This window comes from Leopardus geoffroyi, chromosome A2, assembly GCF_018350155.1.
Source record: "Leopardus geoffroyi isolate Oge1 chromosome A2, O.geoffroyi_Oge1_pat1.0, whole genome shotgun sequence".
In the NCBI taxonomy this organism is placed as follows: domain Eukaryota; kingdom Metazoa; phylum Chordata; class Mammalia; order Carnivora; family Felidae; genus Leopardus; species Leopardus geoffroyi.
The window spans coordinates 157,555,507-157,575,831 of record NC_059331.1 but is presented as its reverse complement, the minus strand read 5'-3'; the positions used below and the strand labels follow the sequence as shown (position 1 = coordinate 157,575,831).

Sequence of the window (20,325 nt, the reverse complement as noted above, 5' to 3'; positions counted from 1 at the left end):
GCCCCAGGGCAGAAATTGCCCCTTACCTGGAGCAGGGGCTGTCACGGCTTTGATTAGCTTTGCTCATCTAGGAGAGAGGGCACACTCCTGGTCACAATCAGCCCACACTGCCCACAGACACAACTGGCCCACCGTTCTGTCCCTAGGAAGGCTCCCACCTGTCTCCAGCAGTTGCTCAATATAGAGATTGAGAGATTTGTGGATGACCTTGTATTGAAAATACAGTAGGCTTTGGGATCAGAAGAGTAAACATTTTTATGCTATTTACTAGCAGTGTGCCCCTGTGCAAATTATCAAACTCCTCTGACCCTTGGGATCCTTATTTTTCAAATGAGGGCAGTAATACCTCACAAGGCTGGGAAAGTCTTCTTGTACTAATAGAGATGAAGCACCCAGAACAGAAGCAACATAGCTGTCACTCAGATGTTTCTTTTCTTCCTTCTCCAGATTCTCTGGGTCACTCCTCTCATACTCGTCTAACTCTGGAAATATCGGATATGGGGTAGGTCACTGAATGTTACTCGAAGACTCCAACAGTGCTATGTACATCTCAGCTGGGAGAGGCTTAGGATAGCCTGACTCCCCTCTGTGTTAAGTTCCCCACGTGGAAACAGAGTTCCTGATACGTGGCAGGCACTGGGAAATGTTGGTCAAATGAATGAATGAGTCTGGCGCAGAGAGGATATATCCTGGCATAGTCTCTTAGGGGGGTGTCCGGTTGTTTTCAAAGAAAACATCATCAGGTTGACCAAAGCTGACATCATAGTCAGGGGGTGGGGTAAGAGGCTCCAGTTTGGGGGGCATCCCCAAGATCTGCAGATCAGGAGCAGTGGACACAGCTCGGGGTCCCCGAAGCCGAAGGCTGATTGGAGCTCTTCCAGGGTTTCCTGAGGTCATAGATCCCTCTGAGCCCACTCGCCTTTCCAGTCTAGCTCTTTCGGGCCCCTCTGGATGGCCAGGCTGTCCTTCCTCAAGTACTGGGGGGGTTACAACACTGCTGTAGGGGGGTGGTTGACCCAGCTCTTGGGGGCGGCACTGTGATTCCAACACCACAGCCTCTTCATAGGTTGGCACCTCAAAGGCCTCGTTGTCGCTGAGGGAGGAGAAATAAAATCACTGGTGGCCTCCTGTGTGGAGTCCTTTTCCGCTTTACTGTCTTCTATTGGCAAAAGAACCTTCCACTAACCCCACCCCCCACCCCCTCATTGATACTAGTAACAGGGAAGCAGAGCTATATGTCTGAGAGACTAGAGGGACACCAGGAAAAAGGGGCCATCATGTATTCCTAGAATTCTGCCCGCCCCTTAACTCACCGTGCATTGCTTGAGGCCCCCGAATTCTCGGTCTGCATTGATCGGAACCCCCATTCCAGAATACAGGCCAGGAGGCAGGCAAACAAGAAGAAGCCACCCAAGGTGAGAAAGAAATAAGCAACAGGGGCGATGTCTGGCTGTATGCCCAGCAAAGCCAGCCCCAGGAGGAAGGAGGCGCAGCACAGGAAGAGAAGCGGCTTCTCCAGTCTCCCCCAAAACTGTCTTGGCACCATGGCCCCTCCCCAGGCTCCTGCAAAAAGACACACAGGTATTGTGTCTAAACTAGCAACTGGCGTCCCGGCCAGGTCAGATTCCGCAGTAACCATATCAGACACCTTTGGGTCTCAGGTTCTTCAGTCTCAAATCAAATAAATGGCCAAAATATATGACCTTCAGGGTTCCCTTCAGCTTTGTAATTCTCTCTAGAATCAATCAGAGTGCCAGGGTATCAATGCATGTGGAGTAGCCAGGAAATAAACCCAGGATCTTTCATGCAACTTACTGTGTAATGGCCCTGCCTTCCTTCCTTCTTCCTTCTTCCTTGCAGTGTCCCTTCCAGCTCTATCTTTCTACACCATCCAAGACCCAGTCCTGGCTGGCCCTGCCTGGGGCTTTGGTGCTCACCAGCATCTGTGGAATCCAGGTAATGAGGCAAACCCTGCCTTTTCTCTATAATTGCTCTGCACTGGACCTCCACCCTACCTCCCCGTCTCCCCACTTAGGCCCTGTTGGGGACAGAAGTTGGGAAGGAGCACCATTATCCTGTCTGACTCCATCTTCCCATTTCCTCTACTCAGCCTGTGCTCTGGTTGGATGGAGAAAATGTACATGGACCCGACAAAGCCACAGGGACACAACTATATGAGAAGGCCTCTTACAAAGGCCTCCATCTATTGGAGGCCCAGATGGAGCCCGGATAACTGGAGGCCCAGATAACTCCTGATCTCTCTATACTCCGCACCTGCCAGGGTACCCCATCCTCTATGGGCCTTAACTCCGTAAGCTCAGATTTCAAACTTCCTGTCTGAAGTTACCACCAGGACTGGGAGGCTGGTGGGGAGAAGCAGCAACACCTGGTTAGCAGCACCCCAAAACCAACCCATCAGGAATTCCCTGAACTCTGCTATCAAAGAGCCAAAGACTCTAGGTAGGGCCCAGACCCCCTTCTTTAACCCTAACTCCAATCCCCCTTCTTGAACCCAACCCCCCCTACCCTTCTCACCGGTCTTAGAAGTTCCTCTCTCACCTGTCTGGAACGACTCCGCAGAAAGTAGGTTGTAGCCTAGCCGGAGGAGGCGGGGGTGGAGCCCACTGGCTCCACCCACTTTTCTGTTCCAATCCCTCAGTTCCTGGCGTAGGCTTCCTCCTCTTTCTGCTTCCACTTGACCTGCTATTGCCCCACCTTGATTTTTTTTTTTTTTTTCTTTTTTGGTTTTAACTCCACCCACCCCGTACCCGTGCCTTAATGAGAGTGCTCCTGTCACCCCCACACCCACCTCAGTGATCTTTGTACTTAGGACCAGATTTATATTCAGTTTCCACATCTGCTCAAAGCACACTGTATTCTGAATAGTTTGTCTTATATTTAGGTAATGTATTTAATGCCTAGGAGCGGAGGCCACAATTTATTTAATCTCTCTAGATCACATAGTGCTTTGCATGGTTTGCTGTGGGCATGGGATGGCGTGTCCTGCTTCGGCTGCTGCCAAAGTACCGTTTCTGTGAACTTGTTTTCTGTAGGCCTGTAAGACATTTTGGTGTATGCTTCTTGGCCCACTTGACCCTTGATTCTTCAAAAGCCACATCCAGGGTGATGCCTACTGTGGAGGCTGTCTCCACAGCGTATCTAGAGCATTCCTTCCTACCCCTGTTTAAGCCTTTAGCTGTTTATTTAGTAATTTTCTGTTTACATACCTTTCTTCCACTGTAAGCTTTTCTTTAAAATTTTTAAAGTTTATTTGTTTATTTTGAGAGAGGCAGAGACAGCACAAGTAGGGGAGGAGAAGAGAGAGAGGGAGAGAGAGAGAATCTCAAGCAGGCTGTCAGTGCAGAGCCCAAGGCCAGGCTTGAACTCACGAAACCTCAAGATCATCACCTGAGGCAAAACCAAGGGTCTGATGCTTAACCAACTGAGCCACCCAGGTGCTCCCACTGTGAGCTTTTCAAAGTGAGTGAGTAGTTTCAATACTTTCTGAATCCCTGCAACTGACATTGGCTTCTGACGCATGTTAGGTGCTCACTAAACAAAGTCGAATGCTCTCATTAGAAGGCTACCATTTTTCCTGGCCTCACCACCCACTGGAGATCCAGGACCCACTCTTTTTTTTTGTTTGTTTGTTAATGCTTATTTATTTTTGAGAGAGACAGAGACAGAGCATGAGCAGGGAAAGGGGAGAGAGAGAGGGGGACACAGAATCTGAAGCAGGCTCCAGGCTCTGAGCTGTCAGCACAGAGTCCAATGCATGGTTCAAACTCACAAGCCATGAGTGAGATCATGACCTGAGCCAAAGTTGGACACTTAACTGACTGAGCCACCCAGGAGCCCCAAGGACCCAGTCTTTTAAGGGAACCCTGACAATAAGTCAAGGTGAGGCAGGTGTTGGGAGGTGTAGAGAGGATGGAGGCATACTTTTTTCTTGAGAAACAGAGCAGGACAGAGAAGGCTGGGTTCCGGGCCTTTGGACAAACTGAAAGAAGTGGGGCACAAATCTAATCCCACGGACAGTTGTGGGGCATAGCCAGGGCTGCTGCATCAGAGGATGTATGGAGTGTGTGTATGTGTGTGTGAGAGGGAGAGAGAGAGGGAGAGAGGAGGGAAGAAGGATGAAGATGAGGACGAGGGGCCTGGAGTGGAGTGCAGCTGTGTACAATGGTGGGCTATCAATGATGACTCTCCCACAGATGGAGGGAGAAGATGTAATGGGAAGGCTGTGCTAGTCTAAATGAGCTGTGTCTCTACAGGAAGTGGGAATGGAGAGTAGGGGGGGAGCTGGTTGTTGTTTTGTTTACACCAGTTTCCATACTGTTGGTCCCATAAAAGGAAAGTATGTGATCAGAAGGATTTGCATCTGCAGTTAATATACTAATAGAAGGAAATTGGCCAAGAGTCATTGGTATGTGTGATAAGTAAGAGGGCTTTGTTAAGGAGTGAGTCCCTGGACAGGGACATGGCAGGGAGCGTAGGCTGAGAGGCAAGAGAGTCAAAGGGGGAGACTGAATGTCTACAGTTCAGGCTTTTACAGGCTTTGCAGTTGGGAGAATGAGATCTTTGTGCATGAGGCTCTTGGTTACCAGAAGGAGCCTACACTAGAGATGCTTGCTAGTTAAAAACCGGGTCCAGGTCAGAAAGGCTAGATTGCTGGCTGGCTGGCTGGGCCCTTCAATGTATTCTCTGTTACATTAATCAACATTAAGTAGATTTCCTAAAAATTCTACTTCTTAAGTATAAAATCTTGCAAAAATATTTAAAGACTATAAAGAAAAAGCTCCCACTATCTCATTATTCTAACATGGCCATTTAAAATTTCTACACATTTCTTCTAGTCTGTCCACACCCTGGTTGAAATTAGAGTATAGTCATAATTTTGTATCCTTAAAAAATACTAAACATTATATCATGTATATACTTCTTTTTGGTACAGTCTTTGTTGTGGTAATTTTTAACAGCCACATAATACTGAATGGATGTACCATAATTTAGTATACCTTTATGTTATGTTACTTGGTAACAATGAGTTTATTTTCTTATTTTTTATTTATTTTTTTTGGTTGTTGTTGTTGATCATCAACTGCTTTAAGAGACAGAAAGGAGATTAATGATTGCCAGGAGCTGAGAGAGAGAGGAATGGGGAGTAACTCCTAATGGATTTCTTCTGAGGGTAATGAAAAGCTTTTAAAATTAGTGTTGCTTGCACAACTCTGTGAATATACTAAAAAAAGACCCACTGAATTTTACACTTCAAAAGGGTGAATTATGCTTCCATAAATCTGTTTTAAAAATGATGCTACAATGGGGCTCCTGCTTGGTTTAGTCAGTTGAGTGTCTAACTCTTGATTTCGGCTCAGGTCATGATCTCAGGGTTCGTGAATTTGAGCCCCACGTTGGGCTCTGCGCTGACAGCTTGAAGCCTGCTTGGGATTCTCTCTTTCTGCCCCTCCTCTACTTGCTTGCATGTGCATGCGTACTCTCTCTCAGAATTAAAAAAAAATGCTACAACGAACATCTTCTTACATATAGTTTTGCCTTCTTTTTGGATTATTTACTCCGGTTCAATCTAAGAAATGTCATCAAGACAATGTGAAAGAAAGCTTTTGTTGCCTTGAATACATATGGCCAAACTTCTTTCCAAAGGTTTTACTTTTCCTCTTTTCCTTCACCAACTTAGTATGAGTGCTAAGGATACTATTAGTCATTTCGTTTTCTATTTGCCTGCCTCTGCAAATCATCTTGTGAGCAGTTGGATTACCGCTCTAGGCTGGCCCACTGTGCCATTTTGGGGGACGATGGTGAAGAGAAGTGGGAGGTGAGGGAAGGAGGGAGAGGCAGAGATAACTGACAGACTTCCTGTGAATGATAATGGATGTCTACCCCCCTGTGCTTCTCTGTGTCTCTATATACTTGTGATTTGGTGTTTCTGAATGTGGGTCTGTGTTATACTTATAGCCAACATGTGTGGAGTGTTTTTTGTGTACTACTCACTATGCTGGATGCTTTATACAAATTAATTTAAAATATAGTGTAATAAGAGGTAGTTATAATTATTATATTCATTTTATAGGTGAGGTCAGAAACTTGAGGAAAATATATAGCTAATCAAGGTTGGGGTCAAGATTTGAACCCATAGTCCCAGTGCAGAAACCTGGCTCTTAACCGCCATGTCATCTGACTATAAACACTGTTTTTTGGCCACCTTAGTAATGATAATTTAACAAAACACTTATGATATTCTTTTAAGTTTATTTATTTATTTTGAGAGAGAATATACAAGTGAGTAGGGGAGGGGCAGAGAGAGAGGGAGAGAGAAAATCCCAAGCAAGCTCCATGCTGACATGGAGCCTGACATGGGGCTCAATCCCATGAACTGTGAGATCGTGACATGAGCCGAAACCAAGAGTTGGACACTTAACTGACTGAGACACCAGGCGCCCCCATACTTATGACATTCTGAGATCATTACTCTGGGGTTTCCATGGAGGAGTGGTTAGATGCTATTTTCCTCATTGTTTGGCATCTTAAGAAAAGGCTGACCTTCTGACAGCAAAGGCAGCAAAAGAGATTATGAGAAAGTTAAGTAAGGTTATCAACATATAAGGCAAGAATGGAAATTAAGATTTCAGGCTCTGTAGCAGTATATGTTTATCTTTTAGGAGCTAATTAAGAGTGATTACAAAAGATAAGGCTCTTACCTGAATAGCTCTAGAAGCCCAATGTGCAGGTGACTTTTTTTTTAAAGGGTGTAGGTGGGAATGTGTATGTGTAGAAACAATTTGGTCTGGGGGCGCCTGGGTGGCGCAGTCGGTTAAGCGTCCGACTTCAGCCAGGTCACGATCTCGCGGTCCGTGGGTTCGAGCCCCGCGTCGGGCTCTGGGCTGATGGCTCAGAGCCTGGAGCCTGTTTCCGATTCTGTGTCTCCCTCTCTCTCTGCCCCTCCCCCGTTCATGCTCTGTCTCTCTCTGTCCCAAAAATAAATAAACGTTGAAAAAAAAAAAATTAAGAAAGAAACAATTTGGTCCGATCTCATTTGATCCTTAATAACAGTCGTGTAGGTAAGTCTGATTATCATTTTCATGTTACAGAGGAGGAAACCAGCTCAGAGAAAGTACATGATTTATTTAGTTAGAATCAAACTCAGAATCTTGACCTTCTAACTCAGTTGAAAGTGTTTTTCTCTGTGTTAGCTGCCTTACCCACCGCTCTTTCAAATGTGTAGGGAAGGGGATAAATGATTTAATGTGAATTGTATCAGCATCATTGATATTTCTTGAATGGAAATGCTTCCGATAAATCATAAATTCTCAAGTATGTAAGGATAAATACACATTATCACTCAGCAACTAGTTGTAATACCACACAAAGCTCACTGGCAATGTGCTGAGTGAATATGAGATTCAGGCTGTCCCTCTAGCTCAGATATTCAGCACTAAGCCACAAAAGTGATTCTCACATTTGAGAAGTTGAGTGTAATTGTTGCCCAGTACAAATAATACATTGTGTTTATAAAAGATGTCTGTAGATAGTGGCAAAAATGTCCCACATGAATATGTCCCTAAATAAGAGAAGACAAGAAGGTATCGTGGTTGCGGTTAAGCACATATTTTTGGAGATGGCCAGACCAGGTTTCAAATCTCATTTCTACCAATTACTAACTGTGTGACCTTTGATAAGCTATTTAACCTTTTTTCATGCATAAAAGTAACTAGAGTTAAATATTAGTTAACTTGTTTTCTTTTTAAATAAGATTGGTCTACAGTAAAATGCACAAATTTTCAGTGGGCAATTCCATAAGTTTTGATAAAGACTTATACTTGTGTAACCCAAATTCCAATCAAGATACAAAACGCTACTATCATCCAAAGTTCCCTGCAAGCCCCCTTCAGTCAACCCCATAGGCAACCACTGTTTTGTTTTTTTTTTTCATCTACTATATTCTTAAAAATGGTTTCTGTTTTATGGAACAACAATTTATTGAACCATAAACATTTAATTATCTGATAACCAGTTAGTTTGTTTCCAGGATTTTGCAATTCATATATTTCTTTTTTTTTTTTTTAATTTTATTTTAAGTAGGCTCCACATGCAATATGTCTCAAGACCTGAGATCAAGTCACATGCTCTATCAAGACTGAGCCAGCCAGTTGCCCTCATATATTCCTATACGTATTTTTATTCATATGTGTGATTCAGAAAAAATCCTGAAAGTGAAGTTTCTAATAGATACCACCATGTGGCTCTCGAAAGGAGTTGTAAATATTCACACTCCTACTCACATTGCAGGGTTACCTATTGGCCCACACCCTGATCAACAGTGAGTTATCAAACTTGGGTTCAATAAATTTTTACTGTTCACTTGCTACACAGGACACTCCAAGGCATATTCAGTAGATCTGACAGGAATATCACTCTCAAAGAGCTTACTGTCCCTAAGGGGAAAGGCGTGTACATGACTAACCGTAGGGCAGGATACAAAGAGACAAGGTACAAAGTGCTGCTGAGAGCAGAAACTTGGTGCTGACAAGGGTGGGGATCAGGAATACATCACGGATATAAAGGGGGTTTGTTTACACTCCTTTTTTATTAAAAAAAAATTTTTTTTTCAACGTTTATTTTTTTTGGGGACAGAGAGAGACAGAGCATGAACAGGGGAGGGGCAGAGAGAGAGGGAGACACAGAATCGGAAACAGGCTCCAGGCTCTGAGCCATCAGCCCAGAGCCTGATGCGGGGCTCGAACTCACGGACCGCGAGATCGTGACCTGGCTGAAGTCGGACGCTTAACCGACTGTGCCACCCAGGCGCCCCTACACTCCTTTTTAAAAAAAATGTTTATTATCTTGAGAGAGAGAGAAAGTGTGTGCGTGCATGCATGCACTTGTGAGCAGGGGAGGGGCAGAGAGAGAGGGAGAGAGTCCCAAGGAGGCTCCACACTGTCGGAGCAGAGCCCAACTCTGGGATTGATCCTGAGAACTGTGAGATCATGACCTGAGCCTAAATCAAGAGTCTGATGCTTAACCGCTGAGCCACCCAGGTGCCCCTACACCTTCTTTATGTCCATCTCATCCATCATTATGCATGGAGTAGACAATAAATGCTTGTATCATTTGTTGGTAGTAAATATTTACTGATTTAGTGATTCATGATCTTCGGATCCCTTGATCCTCCCTCAATTGTCTCCCTCTCTTTTCCAGTCTTTTTTGGTCTGGCATCAGCTAGCGCCAGCCATACCCTTGAACATGGGCTTGGCAGAAGAGGGAATTAGTCTGACCCAAGCCAGGGGTTTCAGTTTTCCTGTTTGTGAACACATTGAAGGAACTCTCTGGGATTAAGGTCATGGGATGAGTGAGGAATAGCGTCCAGCTCGCCTCCCTGCCGCCAATTCCCTGGGGTACAAGTGGCTACTTCTTTCTGATTTCACTTCTGCTTATACCTGGGAATCATAGTCAAATGAAGGACTAGGCTTCCTCTGAGAAGGAGAATGATAAATAATGGGCCCCAAGTCCCTGTCTTCCAGTTGGACTCCTACTTTCTCCGTGCACTTCCCCGGCAGCGTCATTTTCTGGAATTCCTGTTCACCTTTTCTACCTTGAGACTTCCCCCATCTCCTCTGTGACCTTGTTATCTCCTTCTTCTTTTGCCACCTCCCATCTCTTTTTCCCTTCTCTCACTTTCTCCTCTTTTCTTTGGTCCATTTGTTTGCTAAGAATTTATTCAGCATGTATTATGTGCTCACAGGAGCAGCTACATACAGTACATAGTTTGTTGGGTCCAGTGCAAACTGAAAATGCAGGGCCGCTTGCTCAAAATTATGAAGGATTACAAGACAGTGCTGGCAGAGCATCAAACCAGTCATGGGGCCCTGTAGGAGTGCACGGGATGCAAGTCCTTGAGGCTGACCTTGTGTGCACAGTACTGTGGGGATATGTGAAAATGTGTAATATCACAGAATTTAAATTTCAGTACATTTTTTAAGTTTATTTATTTACTTAGAGAGAGAGAGAGAAAGAGAGACCTTGCGAGCAGGGGAGGGGCAGAGAGAGAGAGAGGGAGAGAGGAAGAATCCCAAGCATGCTGTCCGGTGCTGTCAGCATGGAGCCTGATGCGGGGCTCAATCTCATGAACCGTGAGATCATGACCTGAGCCAAAACCAAGTATTGGATACTTAACTGACTGAGCCACCCAGGCACCTCCCCCCCCTTTTTAAAGTAATTTCTACACCCAATGTGGGGCTTGAACTGATGGCCCTGAGATCAAGAGTCATAAGCTCCACTGACTGAGCCAGCCAGGTACCCCTCAGTACACTTTCAAGACATTATTATGGAAATAATCCCAACACACATAAATGAGGAAAGAATAGTATAATGAACTCTTCATGTACCCATCACTCAGCTTCAACAATCGTCTCATCTGTTTTTTCCACCTCCCTCACTTTTTTCATTGGGGGGGAGGGGCAGAAGGACGGGGGGGGGAGTGAGTGAGGGAGGGAGGGAAAATCTTAAGCAGGCTCCACACTTGCACCGAGTCTAACACTGGGGCTTGATCCCACAACCCTGGGATCATGACCTGAGCAGAAATCAAGAGCTGGATGCTCAACCATCTGAACCACCCAGGCGCCCCACCTCCCCAACTTTTTAAAAGGCAGCACGTCACCTCTACCCTAAATGTTTCAGAATGCAATTCCAATTGATGATAACTTACTCGTGCATGCCACCCTGCCATTATCACACTTAATTCCTTAGTATCACCTAATATCCAGTCTCTGTTACTTTCCCTCAGTTGTCTTAAAATGTGCACTCTTTTAAAATATACTATTAAGAACAATATTGACATTTCAAAAACAGTCAATCCAGTTAGAAAATGGGCAAAAGGCATGAACAGATATTTCACTGGAGAGGATGTACAGATGACAAAGCATACACAAAAAGATGTTCATGAGCCCTTAGGGAAATGCAGATTAAAATTACAGTGAGGTATCACTACACACCTATCAGAATGGCTAAAATAAAAAAATAGCAGTAACACCAAATGCTGGTGAGGATGCAGAGAAACTGGATCACTCGTGCATTTCTAGTGGCATGGCCACTTAGGAAAAGTATAGCAGTTTCTTATAAAACTAAACATGCACTTATTATATGACTCAGCGGCATTTACCCCAGAAAAACAAAAATTTGTGTGCACACAAAAACCTGTACAAAAATATTCATACCAGGTCTATTTGTAATAGCCCCAAACTGGAAACAACCTAAGTGTCCTTCAACAGGTTAACCAAATTGGCACATCCATACCCGGACTACTACTCAGCAATAAAAAGAACCAGAGACACGCAACACCTTGTGTGGATCTGAAGGGAATATGCTGAGTGAAAATAAGCCAATGTGATTCCATTTATATAGCACTCTTGAAGTGACAAAACTATACGAAGAACAGATTGGTCATTGGTAGGGCTTAGAGAAGTGGGGAGGGCAGGTGGCCCTAGCTATAAAAGGGGGAGCATGAGGATCCCTTATGCTCAAAATATTTCATATCTTGTGATGGTGGTCACGTACACAATAAAATAATACAGAACTAAATATACACAAATGAGTGCACGAAAAACCGATGAAATCTGAATAGGGTTGATAGATCGCGTCAATGTCAATGTTCTGTTTGTGTCACTATACTATAGCTGTGCAAGATGTTACCATTGGGGAAACTGGATGAAGGGTATCTTGAATCACTGACTTATGGCTGACATTCATGTGTTAAAAAATACAAACATTTCTGGGTACACACAAAAAAACCAGAGAGTACAAATGGAAATGAAAAAGGGGAGACTCTTCACTTGATAGCTTGCTGGGTTTTTTTGGTTTTGTTTTACCACATGCATGTGATACTTTTTGTTGTTTGTTAACACTTGTGTTTCGAGTCTGTCAAAAAATACCATTCTAGAAGTTCTACCTAAGTTTGTTTTAGAAGTATAATGTTATTTGGTAAGCCTGGAATTTGAACTCCAGTGCAAGATAGTGGTTCAGTATTCTAAGTATTGAATTTTATATTACACTACAACTATTGATCAGAAGGGGAGGAGAGGAAGGAACTAAGTATGAAGCTTTTTGGATTAGAAGAGTGTTCCTTTATTTTAAAAATACAGCTGCATTTGGGGGCTTTCCCCTTTCTCATTGTGATGGTTAATTTCATGTGTCAACTTGACTGAGCTAAGGGATGCCCAGAGAGCTGATAAAACAATACTTCTGGGTGTGCCTGTGAGGGTGCTTCTAGAAGAGATTAGCATTTGAATCGGTACACTGAGTAAAGGTGGCCCTCACCAGTGTGGGTGGGCATCATCCAGTTTATTGAGGGCCTGAATGGCACAAAAAAGCAAAGGGCAAACTTGTTCTTTCTGTTTGAACTGAGACATGCATGTTCTGTTGCCCTCAGACACAGGTGCTGCTGGTTCTCAGGCTTTGGATTCTGGATTGGAACTGCACCACCAGCCCGCTTTCCCAGGCCTCCAGCTTGCAGATGGCAGATCGTGGAACTTCTTAGCCTCCATAGTCATGTAAGCCAACCCCTGATAATAGATCTCTTTTATATACATGGGTAAATACCCTATTGTTTCTGTTTTTTTTTTTTTTTTTTTTATGTTTTTAAAAAATTTATTATTTTTTTAAATTTACATCCAAGTTAGTTAGCATATAATGCAACAATGATTTCAGGGGTAGTACTGTTTCTGTTTCTTTGGAGAACCCTAATACACTTGTTTCGGATTCTATTTGGCAGAAGTTCAGACATTATAATCCAGAGCGTGTTTGTAAGGTTTAGTCTAGAAATTGTCTCATTCCTCCAGAGAAGATTACATTTACTATTGGATTAGGAAAATAGGATGTTAGACTCTTTGAAGGAAGACTGGGCAGACCTGGGAAAAGCCTGCGTCTACAGTAAGAGATTAGTTCACATTAGCCTGGGATAAAATTTGGGATTAAGTTAAGCAACTGATAATGTTTCAAAAACAATGGGAAGGATGCACAATTGTAGCCAAATGTGAATCCAGAAGTTCTTGTATTTTTTCATTAAATATGTACATTTTTGTTTGCCAGAAAAGATGATCGTTTCAAAAAGTCTACAAATGAAATGGAAACATTTTGGCATATTTTATTCCAGGATTAATAAATTGATTTCCTCTGTAATATTTTTTTATAAGTCAACATGTAATTGAGATCATACCATGTAGTTTAACCTTTTTTTCCAATTAATAATATATCCCAAGAATTTCCAGCATTAAAATTCTTTACAAGTGTAATTTTTGATAGTTATGAAACATTACATCCTGGATGTACCATAACTTATTCAAGCATCTGCCTATTGTTAGATATTTAAGGTACTTGATATCACAAACAATGCTGAGATCAGCACCTTTATTCATAAAACTTTGTTTCCACTACTGTCTTCTCAGCATAGATGAGAACTTCTATATACTTGAATATATAACATAAATACATGAGACGTAACATTTTAATTTGCTCTTAGGTTTCTTACTATTGGACATTTCCCCATATTTTAAATTAATATTAGATGTACATGTCATGATATCTCTTTTGAAAGACGGAGTGTGTACTTGGAGATGTACTTCTGGTTAGTTAGCAGCTAAGCCTAGTAAGGATAACTTGAAATCCAAGAGTATGCTGGAATAATGGAAAAGGGGAGAGGAGGAAGACAGAAAATGATGGGGAATAAAAGGGGCAAATGAGCTTGGAGATTAGAAAGAGCCAGAGGGAGGGAACAAGGCATCCCCTCTTAAAGCCTTTCAACCTTTGAGCCATCAAAAACTCCACACCTGGTTCCCAACAGATGCCTAAGTGTGGTTTCAGCTTTGAATAAAGAGTATTCTCAAAGAAGTCCAAAGATTGTTGAAACACAAGGTATTCTGATTACTGCATAGCTGGCACAAACAGAGCCGGGCCTTTGGATAAATAATTGAGGGAGTGGGAAAGCTATAGGTTTGTATGGGAAGGAACAGGGGTTCCAGGGAGAGAGGCCCTGGGATTTTCTCGGAATCTGCTTTGTGGGTGAGGGAACTCTGTGGGATGAGCACCTTGCCCAGGCCATGGCAACTCCAGCCTGTCTCCCTGTGCTGCCTTGCCCTTGTTCTGCTGGTCAGTGTAGCTGGAGCTGTTCAAATATCTGGGTAGAAGCTCAGCCATGCTCTGGCTCCCTCTCAGGCACCATGACTGGTTAGAAGGCAGTAGGTACCAAACTGGTTAGTTAGTTTTCGGTCCCTGAAGAGGGATGGTTTCCTGCTCCTTCCACACAAGCTGCCCTGAGGGGAGCAGCGGGGCTGGCAGTATGGAAAAAGCTGTTTAGAAACACCCAGAGTGGACAGAATATGACAGTAGGAAGAACACACAAACACCAGACAGGACACAGAAATATTCTGCCTGATGATGTTAGGTTTATTCTGAGAGAAAGTAGAGTTTGGGGCTCTTGAAAGGCACTTGTGAGGCACGCAAGTAAAAGCAGTCATGAGACTAAGGTAGATGATGTAACACGCAGTCCCCCTCCCCGGCATCCCCCAGGGCCACAGAGGAACCGCTGTCAGACAGGAAAACCAGAATGCTAGTGGAAGAAGCGTAAGCAGATTATCTACTTTTTTACTCCAGTAGTTTTGCTTCCCTTGGCCATCCTTAAATTTTGGCCTTTATGGCTGGAGGCACAGGGCCCATCCACTTCTCTCCTAGATGGAGAAAATCACATATGTTAGAGGCTGGCCCCACAAGCCTCAAGGGTTTTCTAAGGAGACCTCAGCTTGGCTTCCTTCTTTTCTGTGGGGGTGAAGGTGGCCACTCCCCATTCAACCTTGAGGACCCCTGTGTATGAGGCTTCATTGTTGGAAATGCATAGAATATGTTTTGCTCTGCATCTGTCATTCTGGTCCACTGATATAATAGGGTGGGGCTGGGGTCAAGGGCAGCTCACCACGAACCTGTAACTTACCCAGCAGGTGTGCCAGCAACTCCATCCGGTCAGAGCCAAACAGCATGTGGGTTTGGCCATCCAGATGGGCCACGGTGACAGGCAGCCCAAAGGCCTGGAGAAAGCAGTGATGGAGCAAGTGTTTATTAGGCTGGGGTCAAAGGCTAAGAGTCAATACTTGTCTGAGGTCATAGAAGCAAAGTAGCCAAAGATGTGATTGCTAAGAAGTTCCTTGGCTCTAAGGAGTTTTCTGGTTTTAACTCTCAGATGTTGTCTTTCTTCTTGCCATCCAGCTCCCTCCCTTTTTCTCCATGGACTATGGGATGGGAAGGGAGAGGATGAGGGTTGACTGGCAGCTGGGAGGACTCTTGCTGGGAGCAACTTCTGGGACAGGTGCATGGGGACCCAGCAGATTCTCATCCTGTCTCCAGCACTGGGGCTGGGGACCCACATCAGGAGTTGCTCACCCCGTATTTGCAGGCTGCGTTGGTGGTATCCCTGAGCTCGTTCTTCACCTTTGGTGTTGAGATCTTTTCCAGAAGTCCCTGGGCTTGTTCTGTAGACATGCCAGCTTTCTCTGCAGCCTGAGGGCATGTGGTAGGGAACACAACTGTGTCTGAATTAGTGGGACCAGAAAATTCTGGTCTTTTTATTTTCTGCTCCCATCTTCATGGTAAGGCCTTTGTCCACCCACAAGTGGAGGTCTAGCTTTGCTAAGAGGGGCAAAATCTTGAGACTGGTGGAAAGAACAGGTGGCAGAGTCATAGCTGTAGAAATTTAAAGCTGGGGGCATCTTAGAAACCAGTGAAGGGACTGTTATCCAGAGGTAGTCCATGACTTGGTTGGCATTAAAGAGCTTGTTAGTGGCAGAGCCAATGCTAGAATCCAGGTCCCCTGACAGTAAGTCTGGGCTCTTGCCTTCTTATTTCTCAGAATTCTTGAATATCTTGTGCTCTTCTGACTCAAGGGCCAGGCTACAAATTCTCATGGAATTTCTGGAGGACTTCTGAGCAGAGCACAGGGATACAGCTTCCTGCATGGCTAACAATAACAAAGGCTTCAGTATGGGGTTTGTTGGTATCGTTTGGGATTAGGGGTTCTTAACTTTGGCTGCACGTTAGAATCTCCCGAGGGAGCTTTTAAAAAATCCCATTCATAAGTCACCCCCTGGAACAATTACATCAGAACTTTTGGTAGGCAGTGTCCAGGTGCTCTAGGGGACTTAAATATACAGCCGAGGATGAGAACCACTGCAGCCTGACCTCCTCAACCTGGAGGAGGAAACACAAAGTTGTGCAGTGTATTCTAATGTGACACTATCTTTCTCGTACTTGTCTACGTGAGAGAATTGCGTCCCAGACTAAATGTTCAACAACAGGGGAATGGTTAAGTAAACAAAATGCTTCAAAAACAAAAAAACAAAATTGCCCACTGAATGCAATGCTATGTAGAAACTAAGAATGGTACTTTCAAAGAGTTTATGATGGCATGGAAAAGGATTGTTCGTAAGTGGAAAGGCAAGCCTGGGCATATACTCTGCAGGAATAAACACAGTGGAGGAATATATTGGCCATTCTTTGTATGTGTACTTTTGGTGATTTGCCATCTTATGTATTAAATCTGAATATGCTTCGACTATCATTTTGTAAACTGCAGGGGAAATATTATTTTGAAGTTCCCGATTTAATTCCAATGAAAAACTTAAGTTTTTATATACCTCATCGATGGCTGGCACACATTCCAATGTTTTGAGCTATTTCTATCTGTTTTCACTCAGGCTTTGTGTAATTCTGGCTTGAGCCGGTTATCTCTTTTAGTCTTTTTAAAGTCTGTCTGTAAAGTCCCCTGCTTTCTACTCTGGCTATGTTGGTGTGGTCTGTGTTGGGAGTCTCTGGGGCCAAGATTGCCAATGCTTCATCCCTCCCCATCTGGGGATGCCACCATTTAACAGCTCTCTCCCACTGACTCCTTTCATGAGATAAATTCTACCCATGCAGAAGTTTGCACTTCCCCTTTCAACCATGAGATAATCTTCTGAGTGTCCTCCTGGTTCCAACCTTTCAGTAATTTGGCTTCTCAAACACAGACCTGCTTTCTCCCCTAATAACTATGACCTCTTGCACTGAATATGAAATCTGTGCCCTCTCTGCCCCTAAACACCAACTGTTCTCAGCTTTGCTACGAGAGGATACTCATAGCATACTCAAGCCAGGATACTCACAGCCAGGATGCTCTTGGGCTCCGAGATGTCTTCATCCTGAGAAGAAGAGAACACTCAGCAGGAAGGAGGTGGAGAGGGCGGAGATGGGGGACAAGTAGGCCAGTGAACAAGAGGGAAAGGCAGGACCAGGATGCTGGAAATGGTTCTGGGGGAGGGTCAGAACACCACCCAGGGTCTCCCAAGCAGGTTCCCAGAGTTCTGTCCTCACTCGTGACCAGACGCGCATCCATAGTTCTCTGGACACTTTCTCCAGCATCTTTGGGTGCTCCAGGTTCACAGCGGTGAGGAATCGCATGGCTGATAAACTTCCTGCAGGACAGAGGTACTCAGAGGTGGGCTCTCCTGGCTTGTTTCTGATGAAGGACCAGCTCTTTTATGCTTCTGACATCCTCAGAGCTCAGTTGCCCTCAACCTCCCACCCAAATTTCTCATAGCCAATTTGACCTGCTCTTTCTCTCCTTCTGTCCCCATAAGCTTCTGCTGACTCAACTCTGACCTGAGTTTCCCCCAGGTTTGTTTCACTTTCATGTGGTTGCCAGCCCTTACTTCCTGCCACTAGTTTCCAAATGCGCTGCCTTTCACTAGATACCCCTTCTGTATCCCACTGTCTTCACCTTTTTCAAGGATCACAGAGAAGAAATCCTTGGGGAACTGGATGGGAACCTGGATATGCTGTCCCAGGAGCCTGATGTCATTTTGCAGGTATTGGGCTTTGCGGGGAAGCAGAGCTGGCGGCTGGTTTCCTGCAAATGGAAATTTGGGGACATTGGTGAGAGACCACGTGAGGGTCCCAGGCTTGGGGGCCGGCTACCTGGGTTTTGACCAGAGGGCAGATTACGAGCTACAGGTGCCAATGTAAAGACCCAATTGAAGCCATCCCTCCCTCAAATCTCGGTCCCAAAGGCGACCGCCTTCACACCGCTGTCTTTCATGATCGCTGCAATGAGGCTCGGGCGCAACTGCAGGTTGATGTTCCAGAGCTTCTTATATCGGCACAGGACCTGCAGAGGCAGAGATGGGGAGCCATTGTGTCAGATGGAGACAGAGAAGATGGCTAAGCGCAGAGTAGGGGTTCTGTGGATACCCTAAATTTCATTGCTAGAAATCGATCCCATGAACTTTGCTCCGTCCCAAGAAATCGATCGCAGGATCTTTCTGTGGACGGCTTCCATACTTTTCACTCTCTTCCCCCAAAAGTGGTGGCAGTGCCATGGAATTCTCTTTGATACTTCGGAGTTACCCGTATTCTTCCAAACCGCCGTGGGAAACCACTGCCTTAGAATATAAAGGCTCGACCTGGACCCAGCGACCGTATCCCGTTTAAAAACACAAAGTGACCTTCAGCACTTCACCTTCTCTCTATCGCGTGTCCTAAACCCCGTCCGGAAGCGCCAGGCCTTTCACGAGACTTCGGTCCCCGCGCCCCGCTCCCGCCCTTCCCTCCGCCCTTGCCCTGCAAGCCCCGGCCGAGGGGGCTCCCAGAGTCACCTCGAAGCCCAACCAGGAGTAGGGGGACAGCACATCGTAGAAAAGCTCCAGAGTGCGCGGCACGGGCGTCATACTGCAGCAGCCGAGGTCCTCTCTGGCGCGCGGAGCCCGCGTAGGGATTCCAGGCTTGGTATGTTGGACCCGCCCCGCCCTCCGCCGCGCAGCCGCGCGAGGAAGACAGCCCTGGGCCAAGTCTGGCCGAAGGTCGTGTGGGCGGGGCCGTCTGGCTGGAGCGGGTGGGCACCGCCCCCTGGGGAGCGCGTGGCGCGTGAGGGCGGGGCTGTCTCTGGCCTGGTCCTGAGTCTCCGGCCCAGGCGGGTGTTTGAGATGTGGACTGTGTTTCTCCTTTAGCTGTGCTCTTATGGCAGGCCACTTGACGTCTCTGAACCTCACTTTCTTCCTCATCCTTTTTTTTTCTTTCTTTCTTTCTTTCTTTTTTTTTTTTTTTGAGAGAGCTCCTGCGAGCGTGGGGGAGGGGCAGAGGGAAAGGGAAAATCTCAAGTAAATTCCAGGCCCAGCCCAGAGCCAGAAGCCGGGGCTGGATTACACCATCCTGAGATTATGACGCCAGCGGAAATCAAGAGTTCCACGTTTACCCGTCAGCCTAACTGTGGGAGCCACACAGAGGACCCCCTCCTCATCCCTCCCCAAAATGGGGATGCTTGGGGCATCTGGGTGGCTCCGTCAGTCAAGACTTGATTTCGGCTCAGGTAATGATCTCACAATTTGTGAGATAAAGCCCCGCTTTGGGCTCCAGGCTGACAGCACGGAGCCTGCTTGAGATTCTCTCTCTCTCTCTCCCTCTCTCCCTCTCTCTGTCTCTCTCTTTCTCTGTGCCCCTCCCCAGCTTGCGCATGTGCTCTCTCAAATAAATAAAATGAACATTTTTTTTTTTTTTAAATGGGGATGCGTAATGATAACCCCTACCTCACACAGCCTTGTGAGAAGAAAAGGGCTGATAACGTGTTAGTTATTTGTGTTACCTGGAAGTTGCAGGAAGTTCCTGGGACCAGGGCCGAGTAAGAAGTGCCCAAATTATACATTTCTTTTGCATTTCTCAGAGCTTAGTCTGGAACATATTTGACAATCAGTGCATATTCTGAGAGTGCGTGCCGGAGAGAAGGAGGCCTCCCTGCAACAATAATAAGAGGAATATTGGGGAATGGTGTGTCCTATCTGTATTCCTGAATATGTCATATTGTCTTATATTGGGATTACATTGACTGCAAAGAAACAGTTAAAATATTTTTTTTTTCCTTTTTAATGTTTACTTTTGAGAGAGAGAGAGAGTGCGAGTGGGAAAAGAGCAGAGAGAGAGGGAGACAGGGAATCAGAAGCAGGCTCCAGACTCTGAGCTGTCACAGCACAGAGCCCAACTGAGGCTCAGACTCACCAGCCCAGCGGTGAGATCATGACCTGAGCCAAAGTGGGATGCTCAACAGATTGAGCCACCCAGGCCCCCCAAAGAAACAAATTTTTAAAGTTCCATTTAATTTTATTAAAATTATTCTTAATGTTTCTGATTTTATGGATTGGAAAACACATAACAATAAAGATTCTACTTGTCATGCATATTCAGGAGAAAAAGCAACCCTAAGCCATCAGAATACAAGGGCAGTGTAAACATTTACCTAGAGTAGAA

General features: G+C 45.2%; 2 protein-coding genes across 4 annotated transcripts; both read right to left on the bottom strand.

Annotated features, from left to right (window-relative positions):
• Positions 1 to 237: 237 nt before the first annotated feature.
• On the bottom strand, positions 238 to 3,315 carry TMEM139 (transmembrane protein 139). 3 transcript variants are annotated; one of them, XM_045495992.1, is made up of 4 exons: positions 2,536 to 3,315; positions 1,816 to 1,943; positions 1,314 to 1,563; positions 238 to 1,093 (listed from the first exon to the last, which is right to left on the bottom strand). In XM_045495992.1, exons 3-4 carry the CDS (start codon positions 1,544 to 1,546, stop codon positions 703 to 705), a joined length of 624 nt encoding a protein of 207 aa, XP_045351948.1. In that variant the 5' UTR covers positions 1,547 to 1,563; positions 1,816 to 1,943; positions 2,536 to 3,315; the 3' UTR covers positions 238 to 702. The 3 variants fall into 3 exon arrangements, with proteins under 3 accessions (XP_045351948.1, XP_045351947.1, XP_045351949.1); XM_045495991.1 differs by lacking the exon at positions 1,816 to 1,943; XM_045495993.1 differs by lacking the exon at positions 2,536 to 3,315 and having other exon boundaries at positions 1,816 to 2,117.
• An 11,116-nt stretch (positions 3,316 to 14,431) lies between these two features.
• On the bottom strand, positions 14,432 to 18,874 carry GSTK1 (glutathione S-transferase kappa 1). Its single transcript, XM_045496000.1, has 8 exons — positions 18,684 to 18,874; positions 18,115 to 18,196; positions 17,810 to 17,938; positions 17,404 to 17,504; positions 17,196 to 17,231; positions 15,442 to 15,558; positions 14,996 to 15,089; positions 14,432 to 14,735 (listed from the first exon to the last, which is right to left on the bottom strand). Exons 1-8 carry the CDS (start codon positions 18,753 to 18,755, stop codon positions 14,686 to 14,688), a joined length of 681 nt encoding a protein of 226 aa, XP_045351956.1. The 5' UTR covers positions 18,756 to 18,874; the 3' UTR covers positions 14,432 to 14,685.
• Positions 18,875 to 20,325: the final 1,451 nt, after the last annotated feature.